This window comes from Filicampus tigris, chromosome 22 (genome assembly GCF_054856515.1).
Source record: "Filicampus tigris isolate MCC_2025a chromosome 22, RoL_Ftig_1.0, whole genome shotgun sequence".
Classification (NCBI taxonomy): domain Eukaryota; kingdom Metazoa; phylum Chordata; class Actinopteri; order Syngnathiformes; family Syngnathidae; genus Filicampus; species Filicampus tigris.
The window spans coordinates 2,636,091-2,655,638 of record NC_141238.1 but is presented as its reverse complement, the minus strand read 5'-3'; the positions used below and the strand labels follow the sequence as shown (position 1 = coordinate 2,655,638).

Below are 19,548 nucleotides of genomic sequence, written 5' to 3'. Positions count from 1 at the left end.
GGGAGCTAACTAACTTCATTGCTGTGGAAGAGGCACAATGTGCTCGTTTGTTTGTTTGTACAAATCTGGCATCTGGACATTTTTGATGGTGGAAGGATCATTTGGAAATAATGGTGAACCTTTGCGTCTGTCAAGTGTAATCTTTCATGTAAGATTTTCTGCGAAATTCACACGACACCACATAGGTAGCACGAACGGTGTTATACATGTGCAAACAGCGTTAATGCTTCAAACTCCACAGAGGTTTGCACGTGCACGCTCCAAATAGCAGAACATTCAAGGTTGCGCTGTGAACACCGGTTTCAATCACATGCTTTAAATTTTTGATGCGTGTTTGACAAGCTTTCATTCATTTGTCCAACACGTGAGCTGTTTGGTCTGCGAGATCAGAGGAAAAAAATCGCCTTGTGCAGGTTTGAAGAGTGCAGAATAATAATGGTATCACACGAAGGCTTTTCTTAACAAGCACTACATCTGCATGGGGCCATGCTCACTGGTAGTGTGTAAAAAAAAAAAAAAAACCCATAGCTGGTAAATGATCTCCTTTTACAACTACTCTGGGGGAACAGTGAGAACAAGGAGAATGGGCCATATAAGCTCAGAAGGCATCTTAATTAAACATTGGGAGCCATTTGCCAAATGATGCCATTATACTGAACATGCTCAAATTAATGTTGCTATTTTAGCAATACGCCTCCCACTTTCATTAAACTTTCTCCAACGTTTGACTTATGACCTGCCAGGAAATTATTACCTTTTGGACTCAGCGTGGAGAAGATTAATGTGTCCTAGTGGATATTGATCAAAGCGGTATTCATTAAAGCTAAGCAGAGTGGTCATGTGCCTTCACATTACGACCCCAGCTAAAATGTTGTTGTCTAATAGAATCTGTATGTTTCAGCACCAGTCATAAGTCCAAAAATGATGCTCCTGTTCGCAAATGACAGTAGTGCAAGTCAGCAGTGGAGCAAATGCTAGTTCAATAATTTCACTGGCCAACAGCAAATTTTAATCAGAGATGGCTTTATGTGTGCCAAAACCTATCTTTGACGCTGATATAAAAAAAAATATAATATTTCAAGCACATCCATTTTTGGAGATTTTTTCAGTTTTGGTTTTTAAGTTTGACCTTTAGATGCTCGAGCAACACAGATTTGACCATGTGTTGTAATTTATAGCCATGAAGAAAAAAGTTCTACCTGGTGCTGAACCTTTAATTCAAAAATATTACTAAATATATTACATATTATTATTACGATGAAAACCTGATGCGCTAGAGAAAAAAAACATGAAAATATCTCACTTTTGCAGCATTATCCAATCTATTAATATTAATAGGGGCATTTATTAGTTCCACGTCAAATTGGAGGCTTTAATTATGCCTACACATGCATCATACACAATAGTGAAAGTATTCTGGGACCCAGTCATTAAAAGTCAACATGTTAAGATGTGAAAAACACCTCGTCCCTGGGAGTGATATTTGCAGACTGGTCCCAATGGGAACCGTCAGCAACAACAGCCAATTTCCCCGTCACTTCTGAAAGCACTGCACTTTTGGAAAAGGCTCCTTATGTCCTCTCTGCCTCTGAAATGACTGTACAATCATGTGAAATGTTTTTTTTTTTTTTCAAAAAAAGCGTGCAAAATATGGCTTTAAGGTTTCACTTTTTCAATAGCAAATGAAAAGGCCTTAAGAGGATTTTTGGGAAATTGTGATTTGCTGACTCACTAAGAGGTTATTTGCCATGCTTTAAATCCTTCTGATGTAACCCTACTTTTCATTTTATCACCCAAACGGACTTTATTTCCACATGGTGCCTAAAATAATGACTTCCTGGAGGCACAAAAGAGCACACAACTGCTAAAAGTCAACCTTTTATTTTAAAAAGGTGCAAGACGCACTCATGACAGAACATTTGACTATGCATTCTAATGAAACATCAAAACTAAAAGATGTCATATTATGTGGACAGGACACATGTAGAAGCAATACAAGCTTCTTGGCACCTTGGAAATGACACCACAGAGCTAAAAATATCAGACAAAGGGAGAATGTAGGTCACACCTTTCCTTATTGGGTGACACCAATACGGCCTGAATGACACTTCAACTCCACTGCCTTTTTTTTCTCAGGCGCCAAGGGTCAATCCTTCCAACAGTTACTTTGATGGGGAACCGCTCGGTCCATAAATCCAGCTATGGATGAGCAAGGGTATAAAAGCACTTTTCTTTCTGAAGAAAGAGCGACTGGAAATATGAATCAGTCATGTGCCTGCCTCCTATGACCTTCAAAGCTCAAACTAAAAAGCAAATGTTGAATAGAAATTCTCAATTCACTTTTGCAGCATCTTACCATATAGTTAGGTGACATTTTGAGACATGCAGTGCATATAAAAACTCTACACAGCCCTGTTTAAAGACCAGGTTTTTATGGTATCAGAAAACTGACCAAGATGAATGACCTGTATTTCAAATTCTTTCGCACCATTATTGCAACCTAAAACCTCTACTAAACCTGGCCAGAAAGATTAGCCTTGTTTTTTTTTCCTGTGGGTGTTTTGGGAGATTTTATGGTCCAATGAAATCAATTTGGCCATGAATCCAAAATGTTATACTTGGCACAAACAACATTTAGACATTGGGCCCTTACACAAAGTGGAGCAAATTGTGAACGGTTCAAAATATTACTCAATGTGAGCACAAAGTTTTCAGGCTTCCACTAGAAAAAACAAAAAATTCAAGAAAAGCCCACTACAACATCAGAATTAAAAAGAAATGTGTTGTGCAGGTTATAGGCACAATGGTAGAAAAAGTTTTGAAATGATTTAAATTGGTTTCGTTTTTTTTTAAATCACAAAAACCTGGCATTAGAACGGGAGTGTGTAAACTTTATATTCACTGCATCTTGATGTGGTTTACAGCCTAGTGAGAGCTAAAGTCTATATATACTGCGAGGCTTTTGCTTTTCAATATGCTTTGTGAGTGTATATTTCACTATTTTAGGTTTCGTATTTAGTGGATTGTAAGTCAACATTGTTAATGATAATGCACTTAGTTGAAACGGTGATGTTAGCAAAACATTGCTTATTTATTACTCCGAGTCCTCTCTCTTTTTTTTTTTTTTTTTTTAAGACGGACATCCCAGTAATTTTTACAAGGGTATTTATTACAATAAAGCATGCTAATATGTGCACTATAATGTCAATCAGACCTCTTATGATGCCACTTACATACGGCAGTGGGTTGGTACTAAGACATCTCACTAAACAATTATGTTATACATTAGGGCTGAAACGGCTCCTCGAGCGATTCGAGTACCTCGGTTAAAAAAAATAAAAATAAATGCTTGAGGCATTTTCTCTGCCTCAAGTACCCGCACGCACCGCCAACGGGGTTAGAATGCCAACTTCAAAATAAACCTAAGTTACCAAATATAAATGAACGCCAATGCCTTGGCACACTTTTATTTTGAAGATGTTTCTGGCAGCAAGTCGTTTTCTAGACTGTGTTCGAGGCGTCTCGACGACAACAATACAACGTTGTTCAGAAGTAATGTTCAATCGCTACTTAAGGGCGCTAAACAAAAACAACAACTAAATTACGCTGACACTGTAATGTACGGCACTAGTATGACTGACAGCATGACACAGTTGCCGTTACTACTGATCACTTTTTAATAAACCAGGTTTACCCAAGTGTGGGTTTAGCCGGAAAAATCTGTGCTTCTGACGCCACTTCGTCTCATAGACCAAATTTATGGGGAGAGATTTTGAGGAGAAAACTTGTGTACTGCTATGCACAGTTGAAATTTAAGTATAAAATGCTGATTATCTACAAATGAGAACCAGTTGGCCATTTATTATTAAGCGGAAATGTGTTTTTTGTCTTCTGTATCTTTAACCAAGCAAAAAGATATGTTTTATTTTTATCCGAAATCCGAATAATTCGATTCGTATTTTCAGTAGGATATCTGAATACCAAAATATTCTACAGCTGTAGCCCGACTATAAATACATGAATTAACTCCTTAAGAAAATTCCATCACAATGCATCGATCAAGCTCATTCTTAATGGAAAGTGCTACATTGCTCCAACTTATCAGAACAGTCATAAATGTGTTAAAAGAGAGAATTGCTCCATGTAAAATAAGTCAAAGATACAGCAGACTCAGTTTGAGCTATAATAAAACAAGGTTGGATTGGTTTCTGTGGTGGTGTTTGCACAGCACGACATGTCTTTTAATTACCAAAAGTCAGTCAGACTTGACAATAAGCTTCACCGCAGCCGCGTTTAGCGACTCGAGTGTGACTGCTCCGCCGCCTGCAAGTAGATCATCTTTGAGATCTCTGCTGTGGTATCTGTAACATTTCCATATGGAGTCTTCATATAAACAAAGTCAGGATATTAGTGAAATGCAGATACACCATTCCAAAAAAAAGTTGAGGATATTGTACTTTTGGTTGACATTTCAGGATGAACCTAAAATGCAGGCCAACTTAATTTGAGTCTCAGGCTAGAGGTTAGGGTTAGGTCTAGATCGAACCCTAGACCGAAATAACGTACCACAACTGCAAATCCACAATCGCCAAGAAAAGGCATCGATGTTAGCAAATTTCGTATAGCCCTAGCGAACGTATTTTAATGCCTGTACAAGCGGCCAAGGATAGACACAACCTCTGGTGCACTTTCAATCACAAACATTAGTGAAATAAAAACATATTAAGCACATTCATAGACAAGCTGCGACGGTGACGGTTAGCCAGGTAACAGCCAGCTGCTAACCTGACCTCACAACAATCAACTCCACGCCACCACATCACCACGCTCATTCGCTGACTCCCACATCACTCACCAGGTCAGGGCCAAACTTTTAAAGTCACACACACAAGCCACACACTCAAAGTCAAGTGGATAACAATACCATCCCTGCCTCTCAATATCAATTTAAATCAAATTACTCAAATAATCATTGATTACTGGGATTACTGGTTAAATAATCCATTCTGTCGCCCTAATTTCACCATTACGGGTTTGTGTATTTTAGGTCCATCCTGAATTTTCGCCCAAATGCTGAATATCCATAACGTTTTCTGACTAGTGTATATTTTCATCTTAGACGTAACGAAGATGACATCTTGTTATACCATGAGGGCTGTGTCCGTGAGAGTTTGTCCCACTGTCCTGCTTCCGTTTTTAAGAATTCCCTCAGTGGTAGCGTGACTCGTGTTGATAACTGGTGACTTTGCACCAGCGCTGTCAAAGTCCTCCACTTGGGGCTCTAAGAACGCTACCCTTTTCCCATTGGACCTCCTCTGCCCCGACTCGACTTCCCTGGGGTCCGAACAGAGGACGATAGCTCGTCCTCCGCACCCTCCCGAGGCGCCGCCCCTGTTTTCCCTGCACCGACACGGCGTCAGGTAGAGGTAGAGGAGCACCAGTATGATGCTGACCACGCAGGAAGCAAGGGTGGTGAAAGCCGTGTTGAAATGCTCGCCTCCGCCTGGATGGGCCAAGCCGCTGGCAGCGACTGAACTCATGTTTCCCACGACCACGTTGACCTCGGGAGACGCGTCGGGGTCATGCCGGCGCCCACGGGCCGCCACGCACACGTATGTGCCAGAATCCTCTATCAGCGCACCTCTTATCTCCAGGGTGCCATTAGGGAGGACTGCGACGTGAGCACTTGGATCGTGTGCTGATAAATTTAGCACTGTTGTGGGGGTCACCCAGAACACAGCTGGATCCTTCATCAGCGCTGAGGAAAAGCCAGGACATGTCAACCACAACCATTTGCCCGGATCTACTTGGATGCTTCCCGCCTCACTGGACACCTCCCGGTCCAGGCTGCAATTCAGTTTTGGGCCCACGTCGTCCTTACATGGGTAGTCGTCGGCAAAGTCCGACAGGGGGCGATACTGCTTCCAAGTCCAGTACTCAAGCAGAGCCAGTAAAGCGCAGTCACACATGAGAGGGTTTCCCTGCAAGTAAATTCCACCACGTTGGCTCAGGAAAAGCATCGTGTGAACATGCACACTGGCGAGTCTGTTGGATGACGCGTCGAGGAAGGTCAGGTTGAGAGGCCCTCCTCCATCCCAAAGACTTTCAGGGAGTGATGTCAGCCTGTTCCCAGATAGGTAGAGTTTCACCAGGCTGCGGAGACCACTAAAGGACTTAGGATTGATCTGGACGATCTGGTTACCAAACAGCAGCAGCTCTCTTAGCTGCGTGAGGCCGGCAAAGATAGACGAGTTGAGCACTGATAGTTTGTTGGATGAGAGGTCCAAGTGGAGGAGATGAGGTGTCACCGTGAAGGCGTTCGCCTCAATTTGGGCGATGTGATTGCGGCCGAGAAGAAGAGCGGCGAGCCGGTCGAACGGTCGCGTTATCCAATCAGTGGGCAGCGCAGTCAGGGAATTGTGGCTCAGGTCTAAGCGCGTGGCGTAGCCGGGGAGGTCAGGGGGCAACGTGGACAGATTGCAGCCACTGCAAGAAATGATATCGCTGGCGCAAATGCAGCCGGGCGGGCATGTGAGCGCCCAGGGAGGGAAGCCGAGACATAGGGAGAGGAGCAGGGCCGTGGCCGCGGGCTTGACGCTGCTCTGGCTGAAGAGATGCGACACGATGGGACACATCCTGCTTTTCCTTCAGGGCCGAGTCTCAGCTTGCCGTCTCACGTGGCTTACACATGTCAGCTTTAGAAGCATGCAGTATTGGAAGGAGAGCTGAGGAAGAAACACACAAAATTGGATGTCATTATTTTGGTACTACTTCTAGCTGTATTATTTATATTGTCCTAGTTTTTTTTCCAAAATTCATTCAATGACCACAACTGCGATTTAAAAACAAACAAAAAAAAATCTAAAAATAATTAATACTGGGGTTGTACAGTTTTATCCCTGAGATGCATTTCTGACTATAATAAAACAAAACCTTGGTAATTGTTTCTGTGAGTAAACACCCAGACCTGACTTTTCGAAGACACATTAAATCAATCAATAAAACAGCTCGGGTTTTTACCAGAACAAAGAAATCAGAACATATTACTCCAGTACGAAAGACTTTACACAGGTAACCAGTCAGCTGTAGAATAGCCTTTAAAATTCTGCTACTGGTCTATAAATCACTGAATGGTTTGGGTCCCGAATACACTAAAGAAATGCTGATTGAATATAAATCGTGTAGGGCTCTGAGGTCTGCAGACTTAGTGGAACCCTCAATTCAAAGCAAATACGGTGAAGCGGCATGCGGTATGCTGCATGCCAATGGTGTCAACTGCCAACAGAAGTGAAGTCTTTTCAGCATTTTTAAATCAATTTCACCATATGGTCTTATGGTAATTTTAGAAAGCTACATTTCTTTACTTTATGTCAAAGGTGTTTAAATGTTGTCAATCGTTGTTCTTTTAGTAATTTTGGTAAACTACTTTGGAAGCTTTTGCTTTGCTTTTAAATGTCTCTGGCGGTTTTGTTTGTAGATGCTTCTAGATGTTGTGCTTTTGGTTGCGTGAAGCACATTGAGTTGCCTTGTGTATGAAATGTGCGAAATAAATAAAGCTGCCTTGCCTTGTCTTGCCTATTATAGCCAATGCTGTCTGACTGTGTTTATTGCAGCCGCCACTCATGTTTACACTAGCAGTCACACAACGGCTGCATTCAGGTGCACTTTGGAAATGAAAGTGAACATGTTTATTTCTTTCTGTACAGTGTTATGAAGCGGGTAACTAGTTGAATTAATGGTTATTGGAACACTTAAGTTAAAACACACTGTACAACACAGTTGTAATGATTCATTTTGCTATTTTCATAATTTGTTTTGTAATATTCGGTTCGCGTTGTCAAGATGTAAAGGCAAGTTGTTACCTTGAAAGATACAGTATGCCTGCATGCTCCAGAAAATGGCTTCACCCCGTTTTTGAGCAATTTTGATGAAAATAAAAAACAAGCTTCACAAACGCAAGACGCAATGGCATTATCAAGTATCAGTGCTCGGTATCGGCAGAACTGAAATGTAAGTACTTTGTTCTGGGGGGAAAAAAAGGGTATTAGTGAATCCGCAGCTAGCTGAAAAGTAATATTTTTTAAAAAAAACAATAATTTAGCATTATCTTTGTAAAGGCACGTTTTTCATACATTTTGATGACTGCAAACAACTGTCAGGGAAAATTAATGTTGGGAGGAATTCTCCAACTCTACATCCACATCGCGTGTCGGCTTAGACTGGAAATAAAGAGCAAAGAACAAACACGCTGCCTGCTCACCTTGACGCCCACACAGCTGCCATCTGTTCAAACAGTCCTCCTCTCGTCCACGTTAGCTTCTGCATCCACGTTTGCCCTAGCTCGAACCGCGTGCAATCCTCCTTGGCGGGTCTGCCTCAAAGCGCAACTGGGCTCGGTTTGGCCGCGCGGCGCACCATCGTGCAACCCTCAAAAGCAGACAGCCGGCTGGCTGGCGTGTGTGCGCCTCGAGGAGCGATGGGGAGGACAGGGAAGCTGCGAATGAACTGTTCACCTGCAGGTCGAGTTGCGTGACGCCAGTGGGAGGGGACAGAGGCGCTGGGAAGACGGAAGCCACTGCAGCACAACACTGCACGCACACGAGTGGCGTGGAGGAAAAGCTGCAGCTGCACAACGCTGCCACACATGACAAAATGACACATGGACATTCTAGAATTGTTGATGACAGGGGTTCTTGAAACTTTTTAAACCAAGTACCACCTTAAAATAAGAATCCAAATACTACATACAGTAGTGTAGTAGGTGCGTTTCAAACGCAATAGATTTTATACTTTAAAAAGTACAATCCACTGAGAGATTGCACAGCTCCCACAGAAACACTGTGCTTAAACTAGGGGAAATTTATTTATAAATGTATTTTACATAAACCTTATTGCATGTATGCATTCTTTTAGACACTAGTAAGATACCACACTGAGAATCACTAGACGGTACTATTTTTTCCCCTCGGGAAGAATAAGAGACGCTCAATTTTTAGCAAAATGCCCAGCTCTGGACAGATGGATGGATTTAAATGTCAATTTGTAAGTATGTAGCTGCAACATGTCCTCAGAGAAATCCAAATAACGTTTCCACTGTGTGGATGTGAAACCCTGGACTCAGCGACAGTGAATGCAAGGCTGCATTGATGACCCAGAGCGATAAGCAGCCCTGCCTCACAATTCCCGAGCCTTGCGGTAGGAAACCGCATCACACACTTAATGGTGTCTTTTCAGGGAGGATTTGCCCCATTAAAGATACCATCATCACAATTAAACATGCGTGCCCTTGAAGACGCCTTTTTCCATTTCCCCCTGCAGTGCCGCCCGCCGCAGCCTCATTATTTACTCTGCAGGTTACACAATGTTACACAAGAGTCTCTAGGGCCCTGGGCACAAAGACAGCCAAGTAAACGCTCATGTTTTTTGGGGTGGGGAACTGCCTGGAGACAGAACACTTCAAAACTCAGCTGTATCAACTATATATATATATATATATATATATATATATATATATATATATATATATATATATATATATATATATATATATAGTATAGAAATGGCTAAAACATTGTTTGCCTTGTCTTAGTGAGTTCTGTGAATTACTTTCATGTCGATTTGGGAGCGGCGTATCCTTTGTTTGTGTCAAACAGCAGATGGCGGCTTTAATAAACTGCATTTGCATTTGTACAATTCCTCACAGTTAGAAGCCTTGTTAACTGTCTGCGTTTCTCCTCTTTAGTCCATTTCCCCCTATTGTGTCTATTGAGTCCTCCGCACACAAACAAAAAACGAAAAGAGGCGGAAAAAAAAAATCTATCAAAATTGTCCTTGCAGAAAGACGAATCCATTTCATTAGCAAAAAGCGATGTGAGAATGAGGCTGATGCCTTATTACTGACTTGAGTCTAATCACAATGCACTGGTAATTACGAGCTTTCCACCCAGGACACCGTGACAGACAAATCGGTGAATGTTTCCATGGCACCAGCCATTAAAGGAGAAGGCCATTGGGGATAATGCCAGAGTGTCCATCTTTCCTAGCAGAACCTTCTCCTAGATTGCTGATACTTAAGGAGTGGATGGACGGCAGTAATGAACGGTTTGAAATGCTGGAGGCAGCTGCGTTCTTTATAGATTCTAAAAATTCAGTCCATGATGTCTCTGTGACTTTTATCTGGTGCATACCACATCCTTCCTTACCTGGTGGATAATAAACAGTCACTGATTATATGGTTAAGCCAAGCACGTGCACTAACTGAGAGGATGACACGTGCACTATATACATAGGTGACTAACCTTTGCCTGCCTCCTCAAGTTGAGTTCTGTATGAGAATTATTGAGAACAGCAATAGGAAGGATGAGAAACGGACTCTTTCTGACTGATTAAAAAAAAATAAAAAAATCACGCACTACGAGAGAAAGACAGTTGCGTCAAGTAATATGCAAAATTTTAGATGAGCTCCACATATTTCTTGGTGCCATTCGACCTAAAATCCCGCCTCATCTTCCTCTGCCCCCTTTGAAAGTGACAGTTACCGAATGCTGAGACGCATTCGTAAATTGCTTGCAACGGCTGAAATTCTCCTCTCAGCATCTCTCTGTGACTTTCCTTCAGTTTAGAAAAAAAAAGCATCGAGATGCCTCGCTAAGACAGCTTTATTTATAGTTCGTCTAGAGTATAAACAAACTTGTGACAACATTTTCTTCCCTGCAGAATCTGGCTTCGCTGTGGCACCGCTGGACATGTAAGACAGTTATTAAACTTGTAGCAATACACTGACTTCAAAAGGTAAGCTAGACAGCCCATTCTGATGGAAGGCATGCAGCGATGTAGCTTATAACACAATAGCATAAAGCCATACTGCATATATACATACACGGTGGCCCAAAAGTGGGTACAGTACACGCATTGTTTATTGTTATTGTTTTTACCGGTATCATGAAGAATGGCAAATAATGTGAGCATGGGAACAGAAGGAAAGAAGAAAAAAAGCAGGTCTGACATGAAAGGAGAAGATAATGAAGGAAGTCGGAAAGCAGGTTCAAGCAACGGAATGGTCATGAGCACGTGTGAATAAAAACAGGGTTGAAAAAAGGAAAGAAGGATGAAAGGAAGTAAGAAGGAAGGAAAAGATGCCAGGGGAAAAAAAACAGGCCATACGTACTTTAGGCACACTTTGTACACAACACTAAGCGTGTATGAAGAATTAACACGGATGACGTAACATTCCACGCGTTTCAAATTATTGTTGGCGTTAGTGCACCGAGCTGCTGTGGCTATAAGGCATCTTTGTGGTGTGTTGAAGTGTGTGCGTGTGTGAGTGTGTCGTCTACATCAAACGCCACAGCTTTCACAACAGTCGCTGACGTTTTGACCCCACAGCAATCCTTCCCCATTCAAAAGCTTTCTGCTACCTGCTCAGATCCTGTATGTGCAAGATGTTGTGTGGGGATAAATAATGCACAGAGCTCCTTGTTGGTGCATGGCGGTTTAGTCCATTGTGATATCAAGGTTCACAGCTTTAGAAACAGGTAATAGTACTCTTGTACTGTATAATACTGTATGATTCTCGACTAAAACCCACAAACATGTTAGTTTCCTCATGGTTAGTGATCCCATTTTAGATTCAAGAGGATGTTTCACTTTAGTGCAACCTAATATGGGAGAGTTGAAGCCACCAAGCCCCTTGTTGAGGTGAGGTCACTGTCATTATACTGCAGTTCTGAATGTTGCAAAAAAACTAAACAAAAGAAAAATCAAGTAAACCTCTAAATATGTAGAATGTCTGAAGACAAACATTTTATATTAGACAATGATTTTCTTGAAAAATAAAAAAATCTAAAAAAAAAACTACACATCCAGTGTGTTATGGTAAATACGTGACCTCATAAATTTTAGGCATAAACTCATTCTGTTGCTGAGTTGACCTAACTTATCTGTCCAACAAGATATCGTACCTTGTTACTTGTAGCCTGCCATCATAATTTGAAGGACTTAATAGGTGGTGATATACCGCCCTCATGTGGATATTGAAGGTACTACAAATGCACTTTCATTTGTTGGTCACTAAAATTGGACAAGCCAACTGTATGTATGACTTTTATTGTGCTACTGACAAATAGTGTTTTTGTGCCTTTCCTCTTTCCGGTCGCTTTTCCTCAAAGGTAGTGATGTTGACACACGTGCTTAAAGTGAAAAGGTCCATGTGCGTCAATTGTCATGCTATCGTAAAAAAAGAAAAAAAAATCCCCATCACCCACCCCAAAGTACACACGCAACTTCCCTCATTCAGCCTTGACCCAGAGTTCAGTGGCTCAGGTTAGGAAGTTCAAAATCTAGGTAGCGAATACGAAGCCTTGGATGTCCTTGGCTGCAACACAGCTTTAAATACTTTTTTTGCTTACCTATCTTTATGTTTCATGATTTCAGGGATTTCATCTAGTAAAACATCTTCTACTTTGGATTCCACGTAGCACAGAGTGGGAGTACATTTACCGTCCCTGCTCGTGGCCGTCCACGGGGTGAAAGGGTCAAAGCCAAAAATACCACGTGGACAGGAAAGTGGAGGAGGCCCCCATTGGTCACATTATCACTCGTCTTGTTCAGAAGTGTGTCATCTGAAAGCTCAGGAAACAATAGCATTCTTGCTTGGGGGACTTTCGTGCCCCCGACCCTCTCTTAGCTATGCAGACAAAAGCTGAAGCAGGAAGAAAAAAAACTTGTTGATAAGACACGGACGCTAAGAACCTTCCAGAGGCCCTCTTCAATTGTTGAGCTGCGCGGTGGAAAAGTACAAGGTCTTGGCCGGAGACCAAAGCACCCGCTTGCATGGTAGCGTCTAGGCAATTTGTGCAAAACAACTGGCGCATGACGCCGCTTGTGACAAATCCCCGTTTGTGCGCTCGACAAGGGACACTTTCACATTGACGAGTGGCGACGTGCTGGGAACCTGCAGACTGATCACAGTCAATTTCAGCAAAAACACATTTCCTCTGAAATTCGGTGAAAAACGCCACAGACTTTCACAGCAGGTTCGTGTTATTCTGCTTGAAATCTGTGGATTATCAAAGTATTTGTCTCAAAACAACCTGCACTGAAGGTATTCAGAAAATATCTTAGTCTATTATCTCCATCATGTTCATATTCTGTCCATCTAACCACTGAAGGAGGAGACCTGCCAACAAATGCTAATAGCTCACATGACAAGTCAGTCACATGCGGAGTATGCAACATAGCTGTCGGCTATTTTTGCGTTTTAAATTGGTCGACTTGTTGGGCTAATATTTCATGGCCAGAGACACTGTGATTTTATATGTCTTATATATAGTTATATAAGAAGTCTTCAGACACCTAAAAAAAAAAAAAGAAAAAAAAAAAGGAGAACATCTATTGTGCACATTTATGTAGTAACGCAATTGTATTGGCAATGAAAACACACTGTTGTATGAACAGTAAAAAGTAACTACGCTTTGTCTTTTTAATTTTGTTTCAGATATCATTCAGACAGCTGTCAGACAGTTTTATTCCCTTGCCATGGCTCGCCAAATGACATTGGCCCCGGCGTTGAGCATCGTAATCTTGCGCTTGAAACCTCGGACCAGCCTGAAGTCAATCAAGCTTTTTGTGGCTGCCGACTTGCAGTGCAGCCTGTTCAAAGAGTTTGGTGTTTTCATCAATAGTGGTAGATCCTGATTTGAGAAACTTGTCAATTGTGCTATGCATTGGCGCAGTCTCAGCGCCAGAAACCTTCTCAAAACTGCAGTTGGAGACAGAAAGGTTTTCCTGCCAGGTGGCAATTTAGCAATGCTCCTCCAATGTCAATTGGTGAGCTATGAGCAAGAGTATACAGTACTGCATATATATATGCTTACAAAGATTGCAGATCGTGAGCCGGCAAATGCTGATGGCCTCACATCTGTCCTCATGACAACTGAAACGAAAGTGGAAAACCAAATTCAGAATGACATTTGGGACACTTTGTGTACTGTTATACGATGCACACTTCAATTAACTTTTGCAATATTTTACCATGGCATTCCGGGTTCACAACGTGTCCCAACAAATGGCACGTGAATCCTGTTTTGTCTGCTGTGTTTTCCCAAAGAATAAAGCAAACGATAACAAAGCTGACAACAGTGAGGACCAGGAGGACTCAAGCTGTGTAGTAACTGACAAACAACTTTCGCCCTGCGCCATCTGCACGTCCTGCGTCCGGCAAACTTTTAGGGACACGTGCGCACCGCGCTGGTGGTCCTTCTAAAGTAGATGACCGTTGGGCGCCTGTTTGGGTTGGAGCCGGGGCGGGTGGTCGCTGCCGGACTTCCCCCGGATCCATTAACGCCAAGGAAAACGGTCCGGAAAACACATTGCGTAATATCTTATGTAAGGGGCTTCAGAAATTAATAGCTGAAGCGGAGAAGCGGAAGAATTGGTCAATTATGTCGAGGCCTAGCATGAGGGGCACCCCGGATGGCCTGGGTGGGGGGGTTATCACTTTTTGACGTGCCCTGAATGGAGTGCTAATGAACTTAAAACTGTTGTGATGGAGCAAAAGACGAAAGACCAAGTAAATTAGCTATGTCAACTGTCACTATTCAAATGCAACAACAAGAAGAGCAAGCAGCGTCCCACAAAACAATGAAGTGAAATATGGCAGCTATACCTACCTAAAGTACTACCTAAAATTTTCCCCATTGAAATGAACTGAAATACCTTTCAAAAGAAAGTACAAAAGCAATGCTCTCCAATGACTGGTCCACGGCTTTCCTAATCCACCAGCAACATTATACTTGACAAGAGTCTGCAGACTCATCCATCGTGTCTTAACTGTCAGGATGTTCATCATCTTGTGCCTCAAAGCCTTCAGGTAGGCAGCGCTCTCCTCTTTTTTGTGTCTACTTTAATAGGGTATGCCATTGTGAACCATCAATCTGACTTGTTTACAGCTGGCAAACAATCCCGGGCAGTAATGGACAATCCATTCAGGTAGTCAAAGGCACAAAGGTCAGTCTGACAGGAGGCCAAATGTACTTCTTAATGTATTTGTTTTACATTTAAAAGGTGCAAACACTGCTAACGTGCCACACTTGTAAAACGCTTGTATCTTAAATCATCTTTTCCCATTGAAATGAAATGCCATTCATCCATTCCTCATAAAAAAATAAAATAATAATCATTCCTCATGTTGTAACATGTTTTTCTGAGGAAAACTAGCACTACACTATTGCGCTTTTGAAAAACATACATTCAATAGATTTTGTGGCTCCTTCTGGGGTGCGCGCCTGGGCCACTAGGGGCCAGTATAACATGGGTACTGTTGGTTCATACGCAAAGATGGTCACAACTGCTCTGTAAGCTGCAGTAGCATTACTCATTTTTTCCCAGAGGATAAAGAATATATGCCTGTGTGTACTGTTGTGTTTGTGTTGCTGCACTGTTGCCACTTGTTAACTCAAATATTTCAAATATCAAAGCTTAAGACAAATGCAAAGAGGTGGTCCATGCGAGAGGAATCTGAGCACTCTCCATTGTGCTGATTCAGACATTACTTGTGATTTGTGACTGTGGGTCCGACCTAAATATACTAATAAAACAGTTTAAACCAGAAGAGCAAATTTGCAAAAATGAAATAACCCATGTCAAAATCGAACAAAACATCATCAATGAACTTCACCGTGTACCTACACAATCTGAAGTTGAACATACAAAAATGTCAATCTGACACTTTAGAGATAATATCATTAAACAGAATTCTTCCTGTTTCCAAGATAAGAAGGAATGATACCAATCAAGCTTGTTTTAGTGTTAAAGGCCAACATTCCTGCACACGGAGCATCCCCGATAATGCTTCCACATCTTGTTTAACATGCTTGCGCCATTACTCACTCAGCAAGAATATATACATTTGCAATGTTGAAATTGGTCACTTCATGGGAGACATTCTTTAAAAGTATTTTGGGTGTAAAAAAAAGCTGCAAAGACACCCCTGCCATAAAATTATGCAATCAGCTGACAGCTCTCTTATAACTGCTGGGGCAAAAGTAACACCGATTGGGTGCAATAGCTAACCCAGTGCTAGATTTGCTTCGATCTGATCATGTGATAGAAAGTCTGCCCTGACCAGGAATTGAACCAGCGGTGTGACCCACTGCGCCATTCAGCCGCCAATAACATTTATTTACTTCAGCTTCAGTGCACAAAAACTCTAAAATGGCAACCAGCTACAGCTCTTCAGCGCACCTAATCCAATCTCCAACCCAATCGCAAAGGTCAACAAATAATTAATCCAACCTTGGGTAGGATTGCTAATTACCCAGCAAGTGGGTTAGGAAAGCAACCCAGCATTTTTTGTGTGTTTTCAATGAGTGATAGCAAAGAAACTCACGAGTAATGTTAACATAACCAATGATAAAATATTTTTCTTGCAGGAATTAGCATTTCTACGTGCCTATTTTGAAACCTATTTTTAGAAAGTCGAGGACCTTTGTGAGCAAAAAATACCCATCTGGACAAACAGTAATTTGTCCGGGGTGATGAGTCTTTGTTGGGGTCTTCCCATTTTAAGTGAGTCAAACAGATGTCGGAGAGAAGAAAAACACCAATTGCTTGTACGGTCGGGCCCTCCTGTGTTGTCAAGTCAAGGCGAAAACAGCAGCAAAACACAGATGTGGTTATTTGGCAGAAAAGCACCGGGTATTTAAACACAAAACTTTTTTTTAAATATTGAAAGCCAGAAAGTGTTTTAATGCATGAAATCCATGCGCTCAAGAGATCAACAACTCATATGAGTGATTGCTGTCCAAGTTATATAACGCCAACTTTTGTTTGACTGGCTTAGTCAAGGGAGGTTATCACCATCGTGTAAAATCACAGGTATGTTCTGATCTGGAGTTTATGCAAACAGTGTTTGTCAGTATTACATATGATGGGGTCAAGTTCATGTGTGTTTGCGCAGAGTGGACGTGATTGCTGATGGATCGAGTGAACTTTTTTTTTTGGTAACTCAATGTGAGATGCTTGAATTCAGGTGTAGTTACTTTAAATTGGATTTCAATTTGGAATTTGCCAGCTGCAATACGGTGGTACAATTGATTCTTTTCGGATGGTGACCGAGGAGAAGTGTCATACGATAGATAAAGTTAATGAATGTAATAGGAAATTGATAAGAAGGATTATCTGTCCTCACATGAGTGGAAGTACATTTATTGGCAAACACGAGTGCAAAACGTGAGCTCACTGCTTTCATTGTCTTTATTACAGCTGATTGAAGTGTACTGAGTATCTCATAGGAAAGTCATGATCAGGCACGAGATGCGCGTCTTATGAAGTCAGTCTATCATTTTATATTAAATCAAAAATTACAGTTTCTCTGAATAATAGAGACACAAGTAGATCCGGATCAAGTGATTTAGGTTTTTTTCGCGATGCTAGAATTGTCTATTTTTTGGGGAGGGAATTAGGTAATAGTATACTTTCACAGTATTTAATTAATGACAACTGCAATAACAACAAATATATATTCAATTTTCTTTTATTCCAACTTATTTTGTCCTCCTGTCTCACGCACTCATATGAGAGCTCATAACAAGCCAGGTGAGCATATTGTTAACTTAAGTCATATCATACTTGCATACAATTTCATTTGTTTTTTTGAGTGACAAAACTGAGAAAAGTATTGTATCATTTCCAATAATTATCTATTTTAGTGCTTGGTGTCTGTTACATGAGCGCATTGGCGGTATAGTGGATATAAAAAGTCACCACATCCCATTTCACAAATAATGTCACCTATAACCCGTTAGACTAACTTGAACGAAAGCGGCTGTCGCTGTGTTTAAAATTAACCAATCACATTCATGTTAAATGGGAGTTCGCACACACTTGACACCGAGTGCTCCTGGTTAACCCCAAATCATTTTTAGATGTTCTAGTATGCTTTTCTTGACCATTTTATTACAGTCTAGCAGAAGCCTCTAGGTTGTGTTCTAACACTGAGTGGTATTTGGGAATGTTCGTAATTCTCTCCACTTTGCCCCAGTTCCAGCTGAAGAAAAGCAGTCCCAAAGTATGACGCTACCACCACCATGCTTGCTTTGGGACAGTTTTTTTTCCAGAGCCCCAGTAAAATATACTGTGGCTTTTCCATTGCTATTTCCAAATTGACTGAGCTTTTAGCCCCATGAAACATAAAACAGTGTCCACCTGTACTGCTACTGTTGCGTATAGCATAGAGAGATGCACATTTAGTATAAATGGCGAGTGATTTTCTTTCTGGTGACCTTAAATGCTCTGGAAACCATATCCACAGCGGCAGAATATTTAATCGCTGTCAGCTGAAAGAGTTGCGCTCTCGAGTGAGATGTTTTTTCCCCATGGAGCGACTTTGACCATGAGATCACATTTATTTCTTATTTCAGGACCCCAAAGTTGACAGGAGAGATTCCTGTTGGGTCCCGAGAATTGTTTGTCTGTCCCCATTTATAGTTTCAGAAATATCCCAATATCTCTGTTAATTGAGTGGCAGCATAATCTTCTATTGTTAAGGCATCTTCTCTACTCACAATAGCATAGCATTAGCACGTCTTTAAAGCCTCTCAAATCATCTTTCCCCATTGGAATGAACAGAAATGCCATTGTGTTGCAGCCCCACACAAAACACTAACATTTTTTTTATGCGTTCAAGAAAAGCTGTTCAAAGGTTTGTAAATACAGCAACATCAAAAGTTGTTTTCTTAGCATGTCTATGGCATTTCCCAACGTGTTAGCTGTAAGCTAGTGGACAAAGTTATGTGGTTGAGTTAAATACACAGATGCAATTCTCTTGACGTTTATTCATTCAGTTTCACAATAAACTTCAAATGGTTTCTGCAATCAACAGCTTTCAGCAAACAGTTGGCCTCTTTTTTTTAAAAAGAATTTAAAGAATTTTACGATCTGCAAAACAGCTGCTTGTTGTGAAATTTCTTGCCGCCGTATAGCACTCGCATCTCACATTTTTCCGCGCAACTCTAGAAAAAAATTGGCCGGGCGATGGCTTGTTTCTTGAAAAACTTGTTAGTTGGGTCATTCTTAAGTTGCGGTACCTCTGGAAGTATTGACAATGGTCATACAAAAGAGGTTCCTTCAATCTGAATTTAGGTTGATTTGAGGCAATATTAGTCTGAAAATATTTTTTTTCTGGTTTAAAATGAGAATTTGAACATATCGCGATTATTGAAGTTTGCTTCGGCGTCTATTTTCTTTTCTCTTCTGAGATTTTATCCTGAGCCACTTTTTCCAGTTTTTATCATGCATCTGATAATAATCAATTCAATTTTAAACAACAGCTGTTACTGAAGTGTCATTGTCTCCGAAAAGAATAGTCAATATTATTTTCTCATGTACTTGGGTGGAGAATCCCCAAGTCTTGGAATCATCCTTCCTTAACTTTCCCTTCAGGAATGTCCCTATTTCCTCCAATGTGGCCAGACGGAATGGAATGTAAACAAAGGCAACCTTTACTCTATTTTTGATTCCTTTTCAAACTGTTTGGATTGGATAATCCAA

General features: G+C 41.3%; 2 protein-coding genes across 8 annotated transcripts in view; both read right to left on the bottom strand.

Moving 5' to 3' along the window:
- The window catches only part of LOC147126469 (uncharacterized), a 59,125-nt gene that overhangs the window by 12,436 nt on the left and 27,141 nt on the right, over positions 1-19,548 (bottom strand). The window lies entirely within an intron of this gene.
- Positions 1,866-19,548, bottom strand: part of LOC147126468 (amphoterin-induced protein 2-like) — a 44,827-nt gene continuing 27,144 nt past the window's right edge. The window contains exons 2-3 of the mRNA XM_086023137.1: positions 8,261-8,635; positions 1,866-6,725 (exon numbers count right to left, since the gene is read on the bottom strand). Of these exons, the coding sequence (XP_085879263.1) occupies positions 5,142-6,635 (1,494 nt within the window). The 5' untranslated portion in view covers positions 6,636-6,725; positions 8,261-8,635 and the 3' untranslated portion in view covers positions 1,866-5,141. The remainder of the gene's footprint in view (positions 6,726-8,260; positions 8,636-19,548) is intronic.